The 21,295-nt window shown below is 42.6% G+C and overlaps 1 protein-coding gene across 2 annotated transcripts in view; it reads left to right on the top strand.

Moving 5' to 3' along the window:
• Positions 1-21,295, top strand: part of mnd (L-type amino acid transporter minidiscs) — a 127,287-nt gene that overhangs the window by 57,959 nt on the left and 48,033 nt on the right. For both annotated transcript variants that reach the window (XM_050195000.3, XM_050194999.3), the window contains exons 3-8: positions 2,412-2,511; positions 4,437-4,481; positions 5,002-5,125; positions 5,961-6,064; positions 11,842-11,938; positions 13,007-13,156. In XM_050195000.3, the coding sequence (XP_050050957.2) occupies positions 2,412-2,511; positions 4,437-4,481; positions 5,002-5,125; positions 5,961-6,064; positions 11,842-11,938; positions 13,007-13,156 (620 nt within the window). The remainder of the gene's footprint in view (positions 1-2,411; positions 2,512-4,436; positions 4,482-5,001; positions 5,126-5,960; positions 6,065-11,841; positions 11,939-13,006; positions 13,157-21,295) is intronic.

Raw genomic sequence — 21,295 nt, 5'->3', positions numbered from 1 at the left:
ATGGTCCAGCAAAACGCGATAAAACGCGCACCCGGTTAATTCCACGACGGGACTGACAGATCTAGTCTGCCGGCCCGATCGCGGGCGCGCTGGACGGGCAGGAAGGAAGAATGAAGTCATTCTACAATGTGCCTCTTCCAGAACACACTTGCTAAGAACAGAGCAAGTGAGTGCATTGTGGCAACTATTATTATCAAAGGGAAGTATCGCAAGGCTCCTTTGATAAAAAGCAAGTTAAGCACACAACAAACTTCTGCAGCAAGAGCAGCTCAGTACGCTTATGGGTTGTTTGGAAACCATCTCTGGGGAGGCTTTGGAAGTTTTGGCGTATGCGCGGACACACACACATGCAGTGAAGAGAAGGACACGCATATGAAAATTCTTGTTTACCAATGTGTAATTGGCTGGTGGACCAGGCTTTGTCAGAGTGATCCAAAATACAGGGTGTTTCAGCAAACACTTTCAACATTTTTTAAGTATTGCCTGTGGCAGATAGCACAATTCTAGTCCATGAGCCAGTCTACTCTAACTACCTTATGACACATTGTGCAATTTACAAATTCTAGTGGGTGAGACTGCAAGGCATATCCACTTGAAAATTATTGTGTGGATGGCACAATTTACGATATGTGCGCTGTTAAGCTTGCAGTAAAAATGCACTGTTGTTCCACTTACTTTCTTAACATGCATTGAAGCACTAAAGTAACTGGAATGCCAATGCATTTCTCCGCAGTTTGAGAATTATTATCTTGAAATAAGTGTCATCCTGAGAATTCATTCTAAGTGGATCTGCCTTGTGGACTCCCTGGCTAGAATTTGTAAATTGCAGAGAGAGAGAGAGAGAGATGCAAATGAGAGAAAGGCAGGGAGGTAAATTGCAATGTGTGCCATAAGGTAATTAGCTAAAAACTTAGTGATGCAACTGGAAATTGTTAAAAATTTTTGAGTGTTCACTGACACACCTGGTATATATATAAATATATAATACTATATTATTCTTTTACAACCCCCCATTGCCTCCCCTTATTTGTGAGTCACTGTTGTTAGAGCTTCTGTAATACTCGCATAGGAGATATCCGCATTTGTTGACCCGCCCTGGTTGCTAGTGGCTATGGTGTTGGTTGGGCTGCTAAGCACGAGGTTGCAGGATCGAATCCCGGCCACGGCGGCCACATTTCGATGGGGGTGAAATGCGAAAACACCCATGTACTTAGATTTAGGTGCATGTTAAAGAACCCCAGGTGGTCCAAATTTCCGGAGGCCCCCACTATGGTGTACCTCATAATCAGAAAGTGGTTTAGCACGTAAAAACATATTTTTTAAATCCGAATTTATCGTATCCATTGTATATTTGGTAAATGTTGAAGTTGTTTATGCTGAGTAGTGGCTCTACATGTGCCCTTTATACAAACCCTTATGTTTAGCTCCTTAAATTATTATTATTATTATTATTATTATTATTATTATTATTATTACATAATTTCTAGTGTCCTACTTACTAGCGTTCTCTAAATATTTGTCTAGTACCATTTAAAACAGTTTGCTTTCATTGTGTCAGGCAGGTTTATTTTTGGTCTTTTGAACTGTGAATGAGTTTTTAACTGCTGGCGCTAATGTAGCTGTACAATATATATGTCAAACATGCATGTTTTCTTCTTGTGAGGTAGACCAGCCACTTTAGTCTAGCGGCTACGATGTTGCGCTGTTGAGCTCACTCGAGGCCGCAGATTTGATCTCGGCCGCTTGATGGAGGCGAAGTTTAACAGTGCTCGTAACTGTGCATTGAGTGCACATTAGATAACCACATGTGGTAAAAATAATCTGGAGCCGTCACTACAGCGTGCTTCATAATCAGATCATGGATTTGACGCATTAGGCCGCAGAGTTTAATTATGTAGTTGTGGGATAGGTGTCTTCTTTGCTGTACATGTTCCTTCCTTTCTTTCTTTCCTTTCTTTTCTGTCCCTTTTTTTGTGCAGCTTTTATTTTCATCAAGCCACAAACATGTGCAGTTATTGATGGCAACCTTTGCAGTATAGTACTTTCATGAAGCTTTGCATATTGCTGGTTCTTCCAAAAATGCAGTTTATCAAACTATTTTGACAGGATCAAAGTCATGTGATGTGTACCTGTGCTGTCCTCGCGAATGGAATGGAATAGCTGGCTCATTGTGCTGTTCAGGAGTAACAGATAGCAGACGGGCAATGCTAAGTATGAGGCAGTGCCGTTGGTGTTTCTTGCAAAGTGTTGCCACATGCTGAAATGCTTGTGCTGACCTCTTTGTCATGAATCTTAAATTTGCTTCATTCTTCAACAGCTTTTGGTGGTACTTGTTTTGCATTTATAGGTGCACTGGCTTATTATAATTTTCTTTACACTAGCATTTACTTCCTATTTTTCGTGTGTTTCAGGTAACATAGGAAACCTCCGGAACATGTTTGAAGGGACAACTACGGATCCTGGGCTCATTTGCTTGTCATTTTATTCTGGTCTCTTTTCCTACGCAGGATGGTAAGCTGAATGAATCGTCTACGCATTCAAATGCATTCACATTCATGGCATTGAATTCAAGATATCTGTTGCCATGTGGTTTGGAGTAAAGCAAATTTTGTTTGTGTGTTTGATTGTAAAGCTGCTTTTACAAACTGCGAAATCCAATCTGTAAGGGAAGCTGATTGGTTCTTGTTAAACACTGTTGTGCTATTCTATTTCATGCCTTAAAAGAGCACTGACACAAACATTTTGTATCTTGTCTTTTCTGTTGTAATAAGTAGCCAATCACCCAGTTATTATGACGTGAAACCTTGTTTGCTTCAGCACATGATGGTTAATTATTTAATGCCTTCTTTATTGCGACTAGCCCAAGTTTCGATGTCAGAGCCATGAAAGGGAACAGTAGATTTGTAAATGCAGCTAGTCACATGATTGCACAAAACTGTGACGCGAACATTGACGTGTAAGATTTGTTGTTGCTAATTGTTTTTTTTTCATCTATGTGCGCACGTACTGCGCCATGTCGTCTCTGTCCTCGTTGTCCTTGGTTTGTGGTCTAGCAGTGACAATTTTCTGCTGATGGGAGTCGTCGCCATACTAGGCATGGCCGATCACTTTTTGGCATAGACATCTTCAAGCTAACTGCCCTTCCCACATGGCAACCCTGCTGGAATGACTGCTTTGCTTTTAGCAGCTGCAGATAGGCTTCGACATAGGTCCATGCTAGCGCCGTCTTGGCAACAGTTGGTTTCCCCATAGATGAAGGCATCATATATATTTTTTAAAAATTGGGCAAGATTATCGTGTGTTTTGATGAGCCACCCAGACAATTAAATGTGACCTTTCTGGAAATTTTCAGTGAGGCAAAGTAGAGGTAAGCGTAAAATCAGTTTTTTTTTTCTTCTATGCTCGAAATGAGGGGAGCAAATGCAGCTGTTCAGTGGGGTCCACTCCTTGCGTCCACTGGCATGCAGAAACTCTGTCCGCTTCTGCATATACCCAGCCCTGAATGTGTTGGGCGCAAGTCAATGATGCAACATGCAACTGACATCATGCTGTACTTGCATATTGTGCTTGGTCAGGGCAGCAAGTCAATGCAGATAGTGTGGGAGATTTCAACAAGCATGACAGAAACCGTTGCAGTGACACAGAGAGCATCCCACTACGACTAACAACTGAGGAAGACTGGGAGGGCGGCAATAAAGGGCTAGGTCGTGGGACGAGCAAGAGCACATACAAGGATCAGGGTAGCCAACACAAACTTGTGACGTAGAGTGGTTGTTATGCTCTAGGATGCTTAAAAAGGCATTTGCCATTTGCCACTGATATTTTGTAGATGTGTGTGTGTCTACCGGAATCGATTTCACAGGCTGTCTGGACTTCGAAATTTGTGTCGGTACTCCTTTAAAATGTTGTGCCAATATTCTGAAGTGAATATTTTCATCTGTGGTTTATTGTTAAATTGTGTTCTTGATACAACCTTGGTAGTGAGTTTTTAAAGAAATATAGTTGAATGCCTCTATAACGAAATGACCTGTATAATGAAGGAATAATTCTATCCCAGTTCTATTGCGAGTGCTCCGATAGGCAACCTTTACAATGAAGTGACCTGTGTACCGAATTATTCTGGAGGCCCCAAGCACTTCATTATAACGGCGTTTAACTTACGGCCAAACCATGTTATTGCAACACATTGAAAGGGTGAGGTTTTATTTGTACTCACTTTTTAGGCTTTTGGGGAACATTCAAATTTTCTTGTAAAAGCTAAGCATTGTGCTAGGAAGCTTACTTCTTATTAAAAAAAACTGGATGTTGTATTTGGTGTCTACTTTTTAGTCTTTTCAGCCTACATTGTGCTGTCAATGTTTGATTCCTTTCATTAATAAGAAATTGCTTGTTCATGGCATTGTCGTGGTGTTTTCCTTTTCTTTTTCATTTTCTAGGAACTACTTGAACTTTGTAACTGAGGAATTGAAGAACCCTTTTAGGTATGTGCTTACATTTTCTTGTTTCATTTGAGCCTGGCGCTCTTACCATTGATTGTTTTTATACATCATTTGGGTGTGTATGAATATTAGAGGAAAATGTTAATGTTGCCAATGATAAGACATCCTCTAGTCCTGCAAAGTGAAAATGGCCTTAAAAGACCAATGTATTCAGAATATTGGAGATGTCAGTAAGGAGGCCATGGCAACTCCTGTGTTTGACAAACAACTTTAAAAATTGTTTTAGTGATTCAATCAGCTGCTGTTGTAGTAAGACAGGCTGATTAGCTAGTTAGTAATTCATTGTGACACTGTTTGAAAGGCTCGGGCTGTGTTCAATGCAGCTTCTAAATTTTCATTATAGTCTGTGCTGTCGTACTATCTTCGTTTTTATTTATTTGAAGAAGACATGTCTGCTACCTTGCGCTGTTTAGTTCTGGTGCTGCTATGCAACATAAAACCATCACTTAATTATATGTGCGTCTTCACCGTGCTTCAATGCTCAAATGTTTTGTTTCCACAGGAACTTGCCATTTGCTATCTACATTTCATTACCCATGGTGACAATCATATACCTCCTTGCCAATGTGTCCTACTTTGTTGTCCTCACTGCTGATGAAGTTCAGTCAGCAAATGCCGTGGCTGTGGTAAGTGCACTTGTTGCCCAATTTTATATGCAACCATTGCCTTGCACGTGAATCTCTGTTGTCTCTGTAGGAAAGTAGGCATCAGACATGTCCTAGGATTTTCGTGAGGATGTTGCCTGTGCTTGTCAGCTCAAGATATGTCATATGTACTGCGCATGGCATTGCATAATTTATAGGAACGCAGGTTTTTCATTTCCTCTGAGCAGAAATGAAAAATTGTGTAAAATTGAAACAAAATACCAGTAACCAGTCTATGAAGTTATTTTCTCAAGGCTAAAAATAAAATAATGCTTAAAACCCTGTAGATCACAACAATGATAAGGCTAAAATAAACAGGAAATGTTCTAATTCGTCTAGTTAACGATTATGTGAACAGTTCATTCATCTCTTTAGAGTTGTTTGTCACCATCTGTCTGGCAGTGAGTGTTTGTGGAAAAGTGTAGTTACAGCTTTTCAACGTGGTCACTGCTTTGTTAGAATGTGCGCATTTATATTTGTTAAGGCCTTGTGCACATATATTTGCTTCGGAACATTTTCATTGTATTCACAACAGTAGCATCTGGGTATAACTGTTGCAAATATTTTTTGAACATTTTTTTATGTCGCAGTTTGCTTGATATCTATTTTGAAATACGATTATTCTAGTCATTTAGTGTATAATTTGTTATGCGGACAAACCTAATTTATGCATGACTTCATAAATTCTGTGTGGACAGACAAGCAGCTGGGGAACAAGATAAACAAAGGGTATTGTTTATGTTCCTGCTTTTATAGGCGTAATAGAAGTTATAGTGATGTAAAAACCTTAACTTTTGTACTGGTGTTTGCATTGCAGACATTTGGGGAGAAAGTTCTTGGTGTGATGTCGTGGATTATGCCAGTCTCTGTGGCACTTTCTACATTTGGAGGCCTCAATGGTGGAATATTTGCATCCTCTCGGTAAGTTGAATGGTTAAATGTGGTTTCAGAGAGGTGCTACAAAAATTGACACTTTTCCCATAATGCATATTTGTTTTGAATAACAGCAAATTAAACCATTAATTCACTTTAATTCTGAAATACTTTTTGACGAGGACATTGTGATTCGCATATATGAAGCATTGACTACTGGCCATTTACAGAAAGTTTGACTTCAATTCTTATGTAGAAAACCCTTATAAATCACCATTTAAACAATATCGTAAGAAGCCAGCAAACACTGACACCAAGGACAACATAGGGGAAATTACTTGTGCTTAATAAATGAAATAAGATAACCATAAATTAATGGAAATGAAAGTGGATGAACAAACAACTTGCCGCAGGTGGGGACCGAACCCACAACCTTCGCATTTCGCGTGCGATGCTCTACCAAATTGAGCTACCGTGGCGCCATTTCCCCATCCACTTTCTTGGGTATTTATGCTTCCTTGTAGAACCCTGGGAGTGTTAGCCAGCGCCACCCCTCGCAGACCTTGGCGGCGGACGTGGAACGTCCTTTCTGCCGCAGGCGTCACGAGAACGTGATCTTTTTGGGTGAAGGCGACTGGTCAATAGTTGTGTGTTCGGTCCCCACCTGTGGCAAGTTGTTTTTTCATCCACTTTCATTTCCATTAATTTATTGTTTCTTTATTTCATTTATTAAGCACTAGTAATTTCTCCTATGTTGTAATTGGTGTCAATGTTTGTTGGCTTCTTATGATATGACTAATAAAGAATCGGGCCCCTCAGTTAATCCCCTTCCTTCTCATTCATTTAAACAATATCACATAGGGGCTCCTTAACTGCTACAATGCAAGGGTAGTGAACTTGTCATATTTATTTTTAAAATTTCGTTGGCGCTAAGCTTCAGTGAGTTAATCGTTTGACTGTTTGACTATGTGTTCCTGAGCACTTGTCAAGTTTTCATGCTTTACGGGTGCCAAAATATTTTGTTGTCGTTCATTTCTGTTTGCCTGCATGGATGGCACATATTCGTCTGCCATAAACTGATTAGTATTATGCAAGAAGACGTAGGTATCAAAAGCTGTCTAAGCAGCTTTTGCTACATTAAAAGCTGGATTTAGATCCTGACAGCCATGTGGATACAGAGCCCCATAGGAGATTTCGGCTTGAGTGCATTTGCTCTTCAGGATTTCTGCTGGGAAGATGCAGCAGGAGAGCTGTCCATTTGAGTGTTCAGACTGATTTAGTGCTAGAGAAGAATGACCTAAAGATGCCATACAGCTTTCCTCGATTTTGTTGAGTTTGAATACTTCACATCACCACATGGGAAAACAGACCGTATTTACAATGTTGTTTGCTTAATGGTATTTTCTTCTTGCCCAAGACTTGTCAAAATAAATGTGCAAACTTTGTGGGCATTCTAGGCCAGAAACTGAAGTGTTCGAATTGACAAGACATGGCCACAGCCCCAATTTTGGTTGCTGCTTTTAATGTAATAAATGGAGAATTTCATTTTATTTCTCAGTAATTAACACATAGAGAAAAATTCACTTACCATCTGACAGAAACCTAAGAATAGAAAAATAGCATTTGGCACAATACCGATTCCATCAGGAAATAGTTCTGTGACCATTGCAATTGCTTCACTTTTGAATTTCCCTTTGCTCCTGCACTGCACCTTGTACTCGCAGGAAATTAATGATGCAGGCTTTTGCTTTCTGTGCTTACTTCAATCGTAAATGTTTCAACATTTGAACAGTCTGTTTTAAAATTTAATGAAATTTCGATGTTCCCAAGATAAGTAGGGATGTTATCATGGAAACAGCACACATATTTTAGAAAACAGCCATTCTAACTTTATTGATTCAAAACACCCAAAGCTGATGGGCGTTTGTAATAAATCTTGTCTTGATCTTTTTACTTGACGTTATTCGAAACAGACAAGGATATTATAGGAGTTCTGCCTAAATATTTCTCTAAAGCTGTACTAAGGCTGTAGATAGCAAACTTGAGAAATGCCACATTTTTCTGGTCTACTTGGTACTAATGTGCTTTGCTTCAATGTCTGCATAATTACAGATTGTCGTCCACAAATGTAAAGTGCTCACAGAACGAAACAAGACTGGGGGCATTTAGTAGAACCCTGAATATGTGCAAAGTACCATGCCATATAGCTAGGAATCTGGTCACCAAAGGTGACGTGGACTCCAATCTGAGTGTATGTGCCAAAATTACGTCGATGTGACATGAACTGCTGCTGGTGAAAAAACTGTGCGCATTAGTTAGCCCTAAATTGATGCATTTCATTCCGTGAGCACTGTACCTACATAAATGCATACCACATGTACAGAAACACAGGTGCACAGACTTGTACATCATACCTCGGGATCAGCATTCTCTAAGGTATTCAGCAGAGAGTTATAGAATAGGGGACCCAAACGTATTGGGGCCCCAAAGAAATAACGTCAAAGCCACTGCACATGCGTGAGATGCAAACTGCGTTTGGGTTTTGCGTCGGGCACGCTATTTCACTGATTTAGCGGGAGCCCCAAAAGCTGACCCAAAGGCTTCGCGTCAACGAACATGGCGGCACCCATCGAAGTGACTGCTCTAACCTAGCACCAAACTGGGCTTGATTCGTGGTAACCTGTGAAGTTAACAAGTGACTGCAGTTATCGCCTTTGCGTTACGTGTAAAGATTGATTCATTATACGCCACTGATACCAAATTCTATTGTCGATTTCCTGGCTCAAAGGCCTAACATGGCTTAACTTGGCTGGTGAAGGTACGTAAAGTTGCTTATTCAAAACTAAATGCAACAAATTGCTTGCTGCTAATAGAGTAACCTTTAGATTGTAATGAAATGCGAAAATATGAAAGTCAGAATTACTCTTATCATAAAATGACATATTTTATTTAATTACTTATAACTTTTCATTAATGCTGTAGTGACGCTGCAAGCGTCACTCCTCCATCTTTGCTTAAATCCACTGTTATTCCATCTTCTCCTGCCGCTCTTCCTCGTTTCATTTCTTGCAAGGCCCTTCTGACCTCATCACTAGCTATAGGTGGAGTTTCTGTATCCTGTTCATTACTGTTTCTAATTGAGGTATCCAGACTCCTCTGGGTACTTTACGGGTCAGTATAGAATTCTTCCGCTGCTTTTACTATATCTTTGAGATTGCTAATGATATTACCCTGCTTATCTTTCAGAACATACGTCTTGGTTTCTCCTATGTTAAGTTTCTTTCTTACTGATTTCAGGCTGCATCCATTTTTTTACAGCTTCTTCAGTCTTTCTCACATTATGGTTTTGAATATCACTAATTTTCACCTTTTAGTTCAGTTTTGATAGTTTCGCGAATTTTATCTCTTGAGTTGGACACTTTCATTCTTTGTCGTTTCTTTATTAGGTCCTTTGTTACTTCGGAGAGCTTGCCTACTGATTGCCTTGGTGTCTTGCCTCCCACTTCAATTGCTGCCTTTGTAGCCAGCCTACTTAACGGTTTCATTCTTTACCTCTATGTCATCTTCATGGGTCTGTTCTAAGGCTGCATATTTGTTTGCAAGTACCAGCCTGAATTCGTCTGCTTTTACCCTTACTGCCTCTAGGTTGACCTGTTTCTTCTTGACCAATTTTACACTTTCTCTCTTCAAATTGAGGTGAATCCTAGCTCTCACTAACCTATGATCACTGCACTTTATCCTACATGTCACTTCTACATCCTGCACTATGCTGGGATCAGCAGAAAGTATGAAGTCAATGTCATTTCTTGTTTCACCATTACGGCTTTTCCAGGTCCACTTTCTGTTACTACGCTTCTTGAAAAAAGGTGTTCATTATTCAAAGCTTATTTCTTTCTGCGAATCCTACCAGCATCTCTCCTCTAAAGTTCCTAGAATCGACGCAGTATTTGCCATTTGCTTGTTCACCAGCCTGCTTTTTCCTCACTTTTGCATTGAAGCCACCCATTACTATAGTATATTGAGTTTGCACTTTTCTCATTGCTAATTCAACATCTTCATAAAACTGATCTACTTTGTCATCATCATGATTAGATGTTAGAGCGTAGGCTTATACTACCTTTAACCTATACCTCTTATTAAGTTTGATTACGACTATAGATACCCTCTCATTAATGCTGTAGAATTTGTCAATGTTGCCTGCTATGCCATTATGGATTAGGAATCCTACCCCATATTGCTTCTTATCTGCGAGACCTCCATAGCAAAGGACATGTCCGTTGTTCAGCAATGTATAAGCCTCACCAGTTCTTCTAATCTTACTAAGGCCGATGATATACCAAACAATGTCTGATAGGTCCTCAGAGTCCTGCTAAGGTAGCCTCACTCGACAGAGTTCAGCAATTAAAGGTTGACAGGGTCAGTTTCCATTGGCGGCCTGTCCGGACACAGAGATTCTTAGCACCCTCTGCTGCATTACAGGTCTGACCGCCGCCTTGGTCAGGTGCTCCACAGCTGCTGGGGACTGAGGGCCATGGGTTAATTGTAGGAATCATTCGGGAGGTAGTGGCCAAATACTGCACCAGGGAGGCCAATTCCCGTTCTGGTGAGGGAGTGTCTTTGTTGAAGCTTTGTTAAAGCAAATTTACCAGAGAGCTAATCTGGTGCTTGGCGTGCATCTGTGAGCCTACATGTACCCTAATCAAGGCGCCTGGTGAGATCAAGATCAAGGTCATGTGTCCGCCTGCTGCCCGAGCAATCCTTACTTTTTATTCTTTCCGTTCATTTTGCCTGCTGCTGCAACAAAAAACAAGCCAGGAGGGGTATATGCAGAGAGATCAGGGGAGCTGTGGCCCGGGTCCTTGCAGTCTTTGCGCTGCAGTGAATGAATTGGGCAAGTTCACTAATGTTAACAGAGGTGTCTATCTGGTAATCTTTTTTCTGGTATTGTCGTTGAAAGCTTAAGCCATCTGTATGTTACAAATAATTACAAATAAAGTCTACTTCTATTTGTGCTCTAGTATCAAATGCACTGTACTAATTGATACATAGTCTGATCACTGTGTGGCATTGTGCTCTTACTAGAGTGCTTCTCAGAAATTTTTTATTCTCTGTATTGCCTGTAACTGCAGCATTAATCAGCTGGATGAGCAGTCATATAGCATGTTTCAGCATGAAAAAAATTAGTGAGCCAGATATTTACCAGAAAAAAAAAAATGAAACAGGAAGTTCGACACGAAAAATTTTTTGCCCAAAGATGGCAATGGAAGGTCATCTAGAAGAATACATTATAAAAGAGAAGAAAAAAATTTCAGATAGTAATAGACTAAAAGAAAGTTGGCTGAATTTTGGGAAAATCAAAACTGAAAACATTGAACCCTACTTGTAACAACCCAATACACAAGCCAGAATATATGCAGACTGATGCCTTTTAGTGGCATCACAGATAAATATTGTCACAGCCAAGATATAAAGAAAGTTTTAATGGCTGCATGCAGTCTTGCAACCGGTTGTCCTGCAAGAAGGGAGTATTTTGCAATATCAATTGTGCATCACATAAATATCGGGACAATGCTTGTGCAGCTGCACTACACCCATACCCATAGGTAATACTGCTGTGCTCTTCTTTCACCATTGTGTTTTGTCTGGTAAGTGCTCTGCACAGACCGGTCTTCTGTTTTGTGGTTCCTCTATTCTACATGAAATTATGTAGTGGAGTGGTCATTTATGAAATATCTAGAGCATAAACCAAATTTTTTCCTAGTTACTTAGCATTACCATGTGTACGTTGTCTATTGTCTTTGACCTCAGATTACTTTTTCTTTCAGGTTATTTTTTGTAGGTGCAAGACAGGGACACCTGCCTACTTGCCTTGCAATGATCAATGTGTCCCACTTTACACCAGCTCCCAGCCTAGTCTTCTTGGTTAGTGTTAACTTATATTCCTGGCAAAGTTACAAGTTGCATCATTTTTTATAGTTTTCATGAAGGTATGGCTGGATTGTAAACACATTTTTAACTAGGTTTTTTGGAGGTACCTCATTTAGTAAAAGCCTGTAATGTATTTCTGACTAGATTAGATGTCAAAATGTGGCACACAGCTTCAAGAAACTGCTTAAATGTCTGTTGAAGTGACCTTCCTTACATGCAGTCCTCATTTGTATCAGCCTTTTCTGCATTTGGTTTTATAGTGCACCTACTTTTTTGAATTGGAGCAGTTCACACTATATGCTTTCTTAGTCCTTTAGCTCTTTGCATGCAGTCATGTCTTTCTTGAAAAGTTCATTGATTGAACATTGAATGCTTATAAAGCAACAGATTTTGCTAAAGCATTTTGTGGGCTAGTTGGTTTGAATTCGGGATTAAAATGTGCAGCTCAACTAGACGACAAAAAGTATGTGTTGTCTTCTTTCTCTGTTGTTCCACTTCCCATTTTATTCATGAAAGCAGTAGAATTAAGTAAATGAGGTTTCATGAATGCATGTCATGTTCATCAGTTATTTTTTCTTTCAGGATAGCTTTTTTTTTTTGTGGCTCATAAATTGTGGTTCTCATAATTTGCAACACCCTCTATGAAAGTGCAAGGCCAATGTTGGATTTACTCTTCAGCTGTGGCTGAATACTCGCAGCTACTGAAATAATTATTCATTTGGGAGGGGGATGTAACGCATGGAAAGCTTTGGTGTGTGTGCCTCTGTTAATTATTTGCGAAACTGCAGTTATATTGAGCTGTTTTATTAGTGGGATGGCAAGTATTTTCATTTTAGCATAAATTAATAATGCATTGCCGCTATTCATATGTGGTGCTTCGGAGAAACGGGACTGGATAAGACCAGTGTTTCTTTTTGTCTTGCGCTGGTTCTCCCAAGCTGCAGACATAAGCAGGGATAGTGCTCCCCCAACTCAGAATCTCAAGCTGTTCTCATTAGCTAGCTCTTCTTTTTCCTCGAGTTGTTCAACATGTCTAAATAAGATTTTTTTCTACACTTTCAGTGCCTTCTCAGCCTGCTGTACCTGACAAACACTGACGTGTTTGTTCTAATAACATACACTGCCTTTAGTGAGGCCATGTTTATAATGCTGTCTGTGGGTGGGCTCCTTTGGCTTCGGATAAAACAGCCCAATACAAAACGACCAATTAAGGTATGGACATCTATTCTGATGACATTTTTGAGCATTGCGAGTTTTATTGTTTTATATTTATGTGCAAGGGTACCTCAGCTACATGCACTTACGGTTTAAAAAAAAAACACGGTCATTCACGTAAACAAAACTAAGGGTATACTGTCCATAGTTGTGTTGAACTGCCATTAATTACGAGGATCATTGACTGATGGGCCAGTTGGTGCATCAAGTTGTAACGTTGAGCAGAATAAGGGTGGAAGGAAATTGGTGTCTGTCCTGTCCACATTGTTTCCTTCTGCGCTTATTTTGCTCAATGACGTAACACTAATTATTATTGTCCAAATGCCAATTAGGAAGTTTATGGAATTGGAAGTTACATCAAATTGAGATTTTTGCTGTGGGGTGTGCTTCTTGTAGCGATTTTTTATAAAAGAAAAAAAAGGTCTATGCGGCACAAAAATGCCATAAAATTGCACCAGTGCACACCGGTTAGTATTGTGCTCAACCAGACTTGGCAGGGGAGCTAGCACTTAATCTCTAGAACTCTGCCCAAGACAATGAGTTGCGTAGATTTTCACACATTCTTGACCAGAGTAACGGTGAAAAACTACAGCATACGATCGGTGCACCATAATGAATTTGTGAAGAAATTTACCTCATGCTTACTACGCGAGTAACATGAATAACTTTCATTCTAAAGAATTATCTGAAGTGTGTACTTTGGGGATTACACCACAGCCTTACACTAGGTTTATACTCGAACTGAGTCCTCTAGGACATTACTGCAATTTATGCAGTAATACGAGGCTGGACCAAAGCAGTTTCACCCATAAGGTGAAGTATTGATAGGGATAACAAACTATTAGACAACGTAAAGTAAGGATCATAGCTTCATTGGCCGCATAATCTGGAGTAAACATTCGCTTACTAAATAAATTAACAAGCATGGTGCCCCCGTTGTCAACAACGAACACTCGCTGTCACAACACTGGCGTGATGAAGAGTATAAATAGAGGGGGGCAAACGCTTCGTGCTGCCTTTCGCTTCAATGCATCCCCAAAATTTGAGGTTACGCGACCTCCAGGTACTAGGCACGTGAGAAGACGGCGCATATGAAATGAAAAACCATCTTGGCTTGCCTTGCCTGTGCACTTGCTGGAGATTACCTGCAAGATAGGGTGTGCAGGCTGTGCACATGGTGAGTTGCACGAACTGCCATGCATAGCCACTGTTGGGATAGAAGTGATGCCTTGCTCACCTTCCTCTCTAGTCTCTCCAGCAAGCACTTGCCCCCCCCACCCTCTCACTCTCTCTCTCTCTCCCCTCTACCTTGCGCACCTCAAACACTCAGCGCACGGGAAGACAGCACACATCAAGGCACCATTCTTTCTCGACTCACCCTCACACGCTTTCTCTCACACCTACAGCATACGGCGTGTGGAGTTTGACAAGGTCTTTTCGCACTTGGACATTATAATGTTAGATTTGAGTATGGTGGTCACAGAGTTGGCTGTCGCACACGTCGCGCCTTTGCCTACACCGCCAGTGCGTCTTGAAACCGAAAACTGGCTCACACCATCAGGGCATCACACAGAGGCTGAGCAGGCCCGCATCATTGTCTGTGCTTTTATGATGAGAGTTACTTCTTTGTGATGAGTTATGACGTTAGGAGGTGAGGAAGAGAAGGTCAAAACAAAGCACATACACTGTGCCTAAGATGATTGTGGAAAGGAAGAAGCAAATACACTGTACTCATTGTCCCAGTGATGGCTAGGGGAGGTGAAAAACTCAAGCTGCCAGAATGAAAGCCGCTCCCCGAAACTCCCACCCTCTTCTTGACTAGCTTGGTGGGTTGGCACGATGCACAACACTTAGCGTTGGTAATTAGCAGCCTCTTGAATGCAGTCGGCTTGGGCAGCTTGCTGAATATGCATGCACCCATTTTTTGCTTTTTCAACCATTAGCCCACAGCTTGAATAACAGATGCCTCCAAAGACTGCTTCACAGTGACGTCACGGGCAAGTCGCTAGGCAGGAATAGAGATGCACCCTCTTGTAGGAATGCCAAATTTGTCAGCATCTCAGTGTCCATGCTGACTCAGTGGAATGTCATTTGATGCTGATACCGCAATGACTCCGGCCTCCGCTCTTCAGCTAATATGCCAAACATAACAATACAGAACATCAATGCGACGGCAAATAAATTCACATGGAGTGTCCCTATAATTGCTGTCTAGTTCTCTTCAAAAACTCCGTAGGAATGAATGCACTTGTCCAACCTTTTCTTTCTTCTTTGAAGCAACTGTGGAACTCCTCAAGCCTAACACTGCTGAGTGGCCTCTGTAAAGGTGTCTTCACCTCACACATAGGGGCAAATCTCCTGCCTTTAATTTTCTTCTTTGGAAGAAGGAAAAAAATATAATGAAAGCACAGGGAGTTAGGTTTGGTGAATAGGATGGGTGGGGAATGCCAGCTCATCCCTGAGATGCTAATTACCATGCCACAGACAAAGCAGTGTGAGCTGGGGTGCTGTCGTGATGGAGAAACCACTCGCCCAGGTTCCACAACATTACGCAGTTTTCCTTGCACATTCTCTTTCCATCACCTCAACACCTCAAAGTAAAATTGCTGATTGATTTTGTGCAGGAGGAACCTATTCTCCCCTGCACAATTCCACAACAGCCAGAGCACAAAAAAAAGGAAATAGTGACCATGGTCTTCACTTGAGTGCACTTGTTGCCTTTCTATTTCTTTCAGTCTTTGTGAAAAAGGTATCTTCAATTAACTGAAACCTGTTTTCATTTAGGCTCATACCCATAGCACCAGCTTTCATAGCCTGTGATTATATTCGAAAATAAGACTGTTTCAGTGACTTTTGATGTGTTTTATCAAATACTAGCATAAAATCAAACACATGTTTCTTGTTTTTGTATTTTTTCTTCTGTGTGCACAAACATCTCAGGTCGAAGTCCATGTTCAAAATTTACTCGCAAGAGTTCCCACTCAAACGAGCAGCTTCTGAAATCTTGTCAGTTGCCTGGCAAAACCCTTAACTTTTTGTTGAACCTTTTCAACAGTCTCGTAGGTACGACTGATTGGAGGTCAGGCAAAATGAGGATGGCTAAAGGGCCAAATATTAGGTCAAGCTAAAGTGATAAATTAATTCTCCGGAACATCTAAGGTATCATTATTATTGTGAACAGAGTTTCAGTAATTGGGAAATTGAGGTAAATGCATGGGGGGGGGGGGGGCATGATTCGAGACTCCCCCCAGACATTAAAGTACTAGCTCGATGACATAGGCACTCCTCTTTATAATTCTGTCACTACTGCTCAACCACTCGTAATAAAAAGATCAATGCATTGCATTATAAGATGGAATAAAATGCTACCTGTCCAGTTCTATTCAATATTATAAAAAAACTCGACGTTACGCTTGACGAGGACGGTCTAAAGGTTTAGTATTCGCTAGGCTCTATGCCACCCGTGCTTTCGCACTTCAGTATTTCGTTATCTCATAGTACTGCGCTGGTTTTCTGGCTGGTAAACTTGCACAAACTGCAAATAGCAGTTAATGCGGCGTGCCCGAATGGTCCATGCCACTTGACCAAGAGTAGCTGCAGTGGTGAATCCAACACTGTCTTCGCTCTGTTTCTCCATGGCCGCACATTTCCATTTCAGGTAAAAGAACAGAGTCTGTCGTGCACCATTTTACTCGCCGATGGCAGTAAAGAGTGGAGATAGCGTATACAATGTCGCCACTCCCCGCTCGGGGGCGGGCAATTTGAATTTCGATAAAGGTCGGCAGGCCCTTCAGACGCGATTTTCTCTTAGTTTTTTTCTTTGCACAAAACAAGCACTCTGAGGTTTCTGGAATGTTATTTTAGTTTGGAATGGTATTTTTAGAATTGACCTTTGTGTCCTTTAACAATTATTTCTCCTTTTGAAACCACCCGAACCAGTCAAAAACTCGTGTACAGCTGAGCGCCTGCTCCAAAAATGTAATTTAAATCATTGCTAGTGTTTTGTGCTTGTTTTTTCAAGGAGAAAGGACAAGTTCAGGCAGATAAGCTGTCATAGTTTCATAAAAGTATCATGACAACAGTTGGTACAGCTGTGAACACAGACCTGTTAGACATTCTACAGTGGCATTGGCTTGGCTACTGACTTGTGATGTGTCAACTTACTGCAGTATAATTACTGCAGTAATTTTTTAGGAGGGTCCTCCCTCGTAGATGTGCTTTCAAGCCCTTCTGATGTGCCACGATGCTGAACACAGAAACCAGAAGGAACAATGATAGTTAGGTATACCTTTTGATTCAGTGCAGTATAATTACTCAAGAATTTGAAAATGTGATGATGGTGGCTGTCTTCATGACAGCCTTGCATTATTGCCATCAAAAGTTATTATTTTTTACATGGGATTGAATATGTTGGTCAAAATGGTGTTGCCGCAGCCGGCGACTTGTGCGCACTCCAGATCCCCGAACATACCATCACATCAGAGGCCAGTACGCAGCTCTCGCCATCCAGTAGTGGCACGTGGAAGTACGCAGAGCGCGCACGGCATCGAGGCAGCGAATGCAATTGCTTCTCCACTGGAAATTTTTTCCCCAATTTTGGGCTGCCAAGTTGGGGGCGCGGTCCTTAGATGGGTGCTGCCCTTAGATGAGTCTGTTTGGTATTGCAAAGAAATTAAAGTGTGCATGTATACATACAAAGCGCATATACAGGGTGTCCCAGCTAACTTTAGCCAGAGTTTAAAAGTATGCGAATGCCACGTAGCTGGACACTACCAAGGTAATGTTGTTTGCCATCACTTGGAGATACTCAATTTTTAAAATTGTGCCTAATTAGGTAATTAGTCTTACTTAATTAATGAACTTCTCGAATATTATAATTAGATGAAAAGTGTCAATGAGAAAATTGTAGAGTGACATGAAAAACTCCTGATACAGCTTTCTGTTGCTCAATAACTGCTACATAAGTGTTTTTCTGAGTGTGAAAGAAGCCCACAAATGCACGCAAAATTGCCGCGCGGCTGACCACTTGAGGCACTTAGCGTGTATTTATGGGCTTCTTTCACATTTGGAAAAACACTTTTATATAGCACGCATTAAGCAACAGAAAGCTGTATCGGGAGTTTTTCATGTTGCTGTACAAGTTTATCATCGACACTTTTCATCTGATTATATTTGAGAGTTCATCATTTAGACTTATTACCTAATTAGGCAGAATGAAAAGAATTATTTGAGTATCTCCAAGCGACGACAAACATTACCTTGGTTCTGTCAAGCTACATGGCATTCACATATTCTTCAACTCTGGTTACAGTTAGCTGAGACATCCTCTATATGCATATGCATGTGCACTCGCTCGGCATTTTTCAGACTGAATTGTACACCCGGTGTAGAGACCACAGGTATGAACTTGGGCTTAAGATAACTGCATCAGAATTGAAAAAAAGGGGCGAGTTGGTGTACATTCATTGTATGGCGGCAGCACTATTGGTATGAGCACTTAGAAAGGTGTGTCCGGTTCATACCTTCTTCAAACCTCATACCAGTAGCGCTCTCGCCATACAATAAAATAACAGGTTCTTCCTTAGATTGCCTGCACCTTCTGTATATTCCACAGTCACGAATTTCAGCTCTAAGTAAGCTTTTTCTTTTAAGATCCCCACAACCAGTATAAGTCGATATGAATATGTGACTTAGCATGGTATAATGTTTCAGATGCAGCTGGGCCTTGTTCGTTTTTCGTATCAGACTATGATCTTCAAAGTCTTGTATATCCTGCAGCACAATAAGTCTTACCTTTATATATATATAAGAGAGAGAGAGTTAAACCTCAGTATAACGAAATTCTCGATATGACGAAGTAGTATTTAACTTTTCATAACCTCTTGTTCATAGAACACCATGTAATTAGAACCTCAATATAACGACGTTTGTTTGTATACGATTTCAATGTAACGAAATTCCGCTTCCGCAGCAAAGGAATGCCGAGACAATAAATGGAAACTTCCGCCGACGCAGATGGTCAAAGGATTGAATTACAAGGGACTGCTTGCAAACACCTATGAAATCGCGCGCGGGCGCGACAAGAGCGACCGCCTAAGTGAAGTAGCATCATGTGTCCACGTGCGATAAGATCCTATCGCGCCCCGCGCACCTTGTGCTTTAGGTGCGAGGGTTAGAATGAAAGATGGTGGCGTCACGCACGGGGCCGCCTTCTCGCGCGAGCAAAGGGAAGGGAATAGAAAAGAGAAGGAGGGGTGTTCGTTCGCGGTAACGCGATCAAGCGGTGGTGGTGAAAAACTTTTATTGGTGAGAAGGCCAAAAGTAAAAACAAATTAAAAAATTAAAAAGCAGCGTTGTGGGCGGCCTTCAGGCTGCCGGTTGTGGCGTCCAGGCCATGCCTAGTCGCGACGTCCTCCGGCCAGTTCACCAGCCGCAGTTGGATATCCGGCTCGGTGCTGGACAAAGCAGCCTCCCACTGCTGCGGATTGCTTAGGCGCCAAGAGGCAGGGGGCAAGTGTGCCGGGCAGGAGAATAGGACGTGAGCATAATCGGCGCGGGAGCCGTCACATAAGCGGCAAGCCGGCGAGTGCGTCCCGGGGTGGAAGAGGGCAAGACGTGCGGGAGTACGATAGGTATGGGCCTGAAGGTGGCGCCATAAGTGTTGGTGGGTCTGGGAAAGGGATTGGTGCGGAGGGGGGAAGGTGAGACGAGAGAGGCGATAGTGCTGCGTGATATCGCGGTACGTGAGGAGCGCGTCGCGCGTATCCATTCCCGGCGGGGACGGGCTTGCTCGGTCAGTCGAATCTCGAGCGATGGAATTGGCCGCCTCGTTACCAGGATGGGCCGCGTGAGCGGGCACCCAGATGATTTGGATGGGGCGAGAGGGAACGGTATCGGAACGCAAGATTCCGATGGCCGGGTGTGCCACCCGTCCAACCGCGTAGTTGTAGACCGCAGGTTTGGAGTCGCTGAAGATGTACTTCGCGGAGGTTTGCGTGATGGCAAGGGCAATAGCTGCCTCCTCGGCCTCGACAGAGGTAGAAGTGTAGACTGAGGCAGTAAGAGTGGGTCGGAGAGAATTGTCAGTGACGGCAAGGGCATGTGCTGGGTAGCGGCGGTACGGGGCAGCATCTACGTAAGCCACGGCGGCCTGCCGTTCGTACTGACGCCAGAGCGCGGAGGCTCGCGCTGCCCTACGGGAGGGGTGGTGTTCGGGATGCATATTTTTAGGGAGGGAATTAACGGTTAGGAGGGGGAAGACATGGGAAGGGATGGGCAGTGATGTGGGAAGAGGAATAAGAGGAGAGAGAAGTGCGCGACCCGGGCGGGTGCGGGAGAGACGGAGGAGCTGGGCCGTGCGATGGGCCTCCGTCAGCTCCGTCAGGGAGTTGTGGACGCCCATCGACAGTAACCGAGCCGTCAACGTAGATGTGGGGACAGGGCTGACTTATATGCGTGGCGAATGAGGCTGTTGACTTTGTCTTCCTCGGTACGAGAAAGGTAGAGATACGGAAGAGAATAAATGAAGCGGCTGAGAACAAAGGCCTGGACCAGGCGGCGGAGGTCGTGTTCGCGCATGCCGTGGTGGCGGTTTGCAATGCGGCGTATGAGGCGGACAGTGGTGTACAGTGTTTGTGAGTCGGGTGATGAGGTTGGTGTGCTTGCCATTGGACTGAAGAAAGAGTCCGAGGATGCGGAGGGTAGAGACGAGAGGAATGGGTGTGCCGTCAAGGTAGACGGTGAGTGGAGAAGGCGACAGGGGGGCCATCCGCCCAGGCCGAAGGAGCAAAAGCTCCGATTTGGTCGGGGAGCAGCTCAACCCGATGGCCCGGGCGTGAGCTGCTACCGCGTCCACACCTGCCTGTAGAGCGGTCTCCATGTCGCCAAGATTGCCGGTGGTCACCCAGAGGGTGATGTCATCGGCGTAGAAAGCATGTTTCGCTCGTAAGCATGATAGCTCGTAAAGCACGTGCCAGCGGGAAGAGGGTGATGTTGAACAGAAGAGGGGACAAGACAGAGCCTTGGGGGGTACCCTTGTTGCCAAGGGAGAAGGAAGGAGAAGAAAGTGGGCCGTATGAGATTTCGGCTGTGCGGTGGGCGAGGAACGCAGTGACGTAAGCATGGACACGGGGTCCG

The sequence above is a fragment of the Dermacentor andersoni genome, chromosome 1, assembly GCF_023375885.2.
Source record: "Dermacentor andersoni chromosome 1, qqDerAnde1_hic_scaffold, whole genome shotgun sequence".
NCBI classification, from domain to species: domain Eukaryota; kingdom Metazoa; phylum Arthropoda; class Arachnida; order Ixodida; family Ixodidae; genus Dermacentor; species Dermacentor andersoni.
The sequence above is the reverse complement of the archived record's forward strand: the minus strand, read 5'-3'. Positions and strand labels throughout refer to the sequence as shown.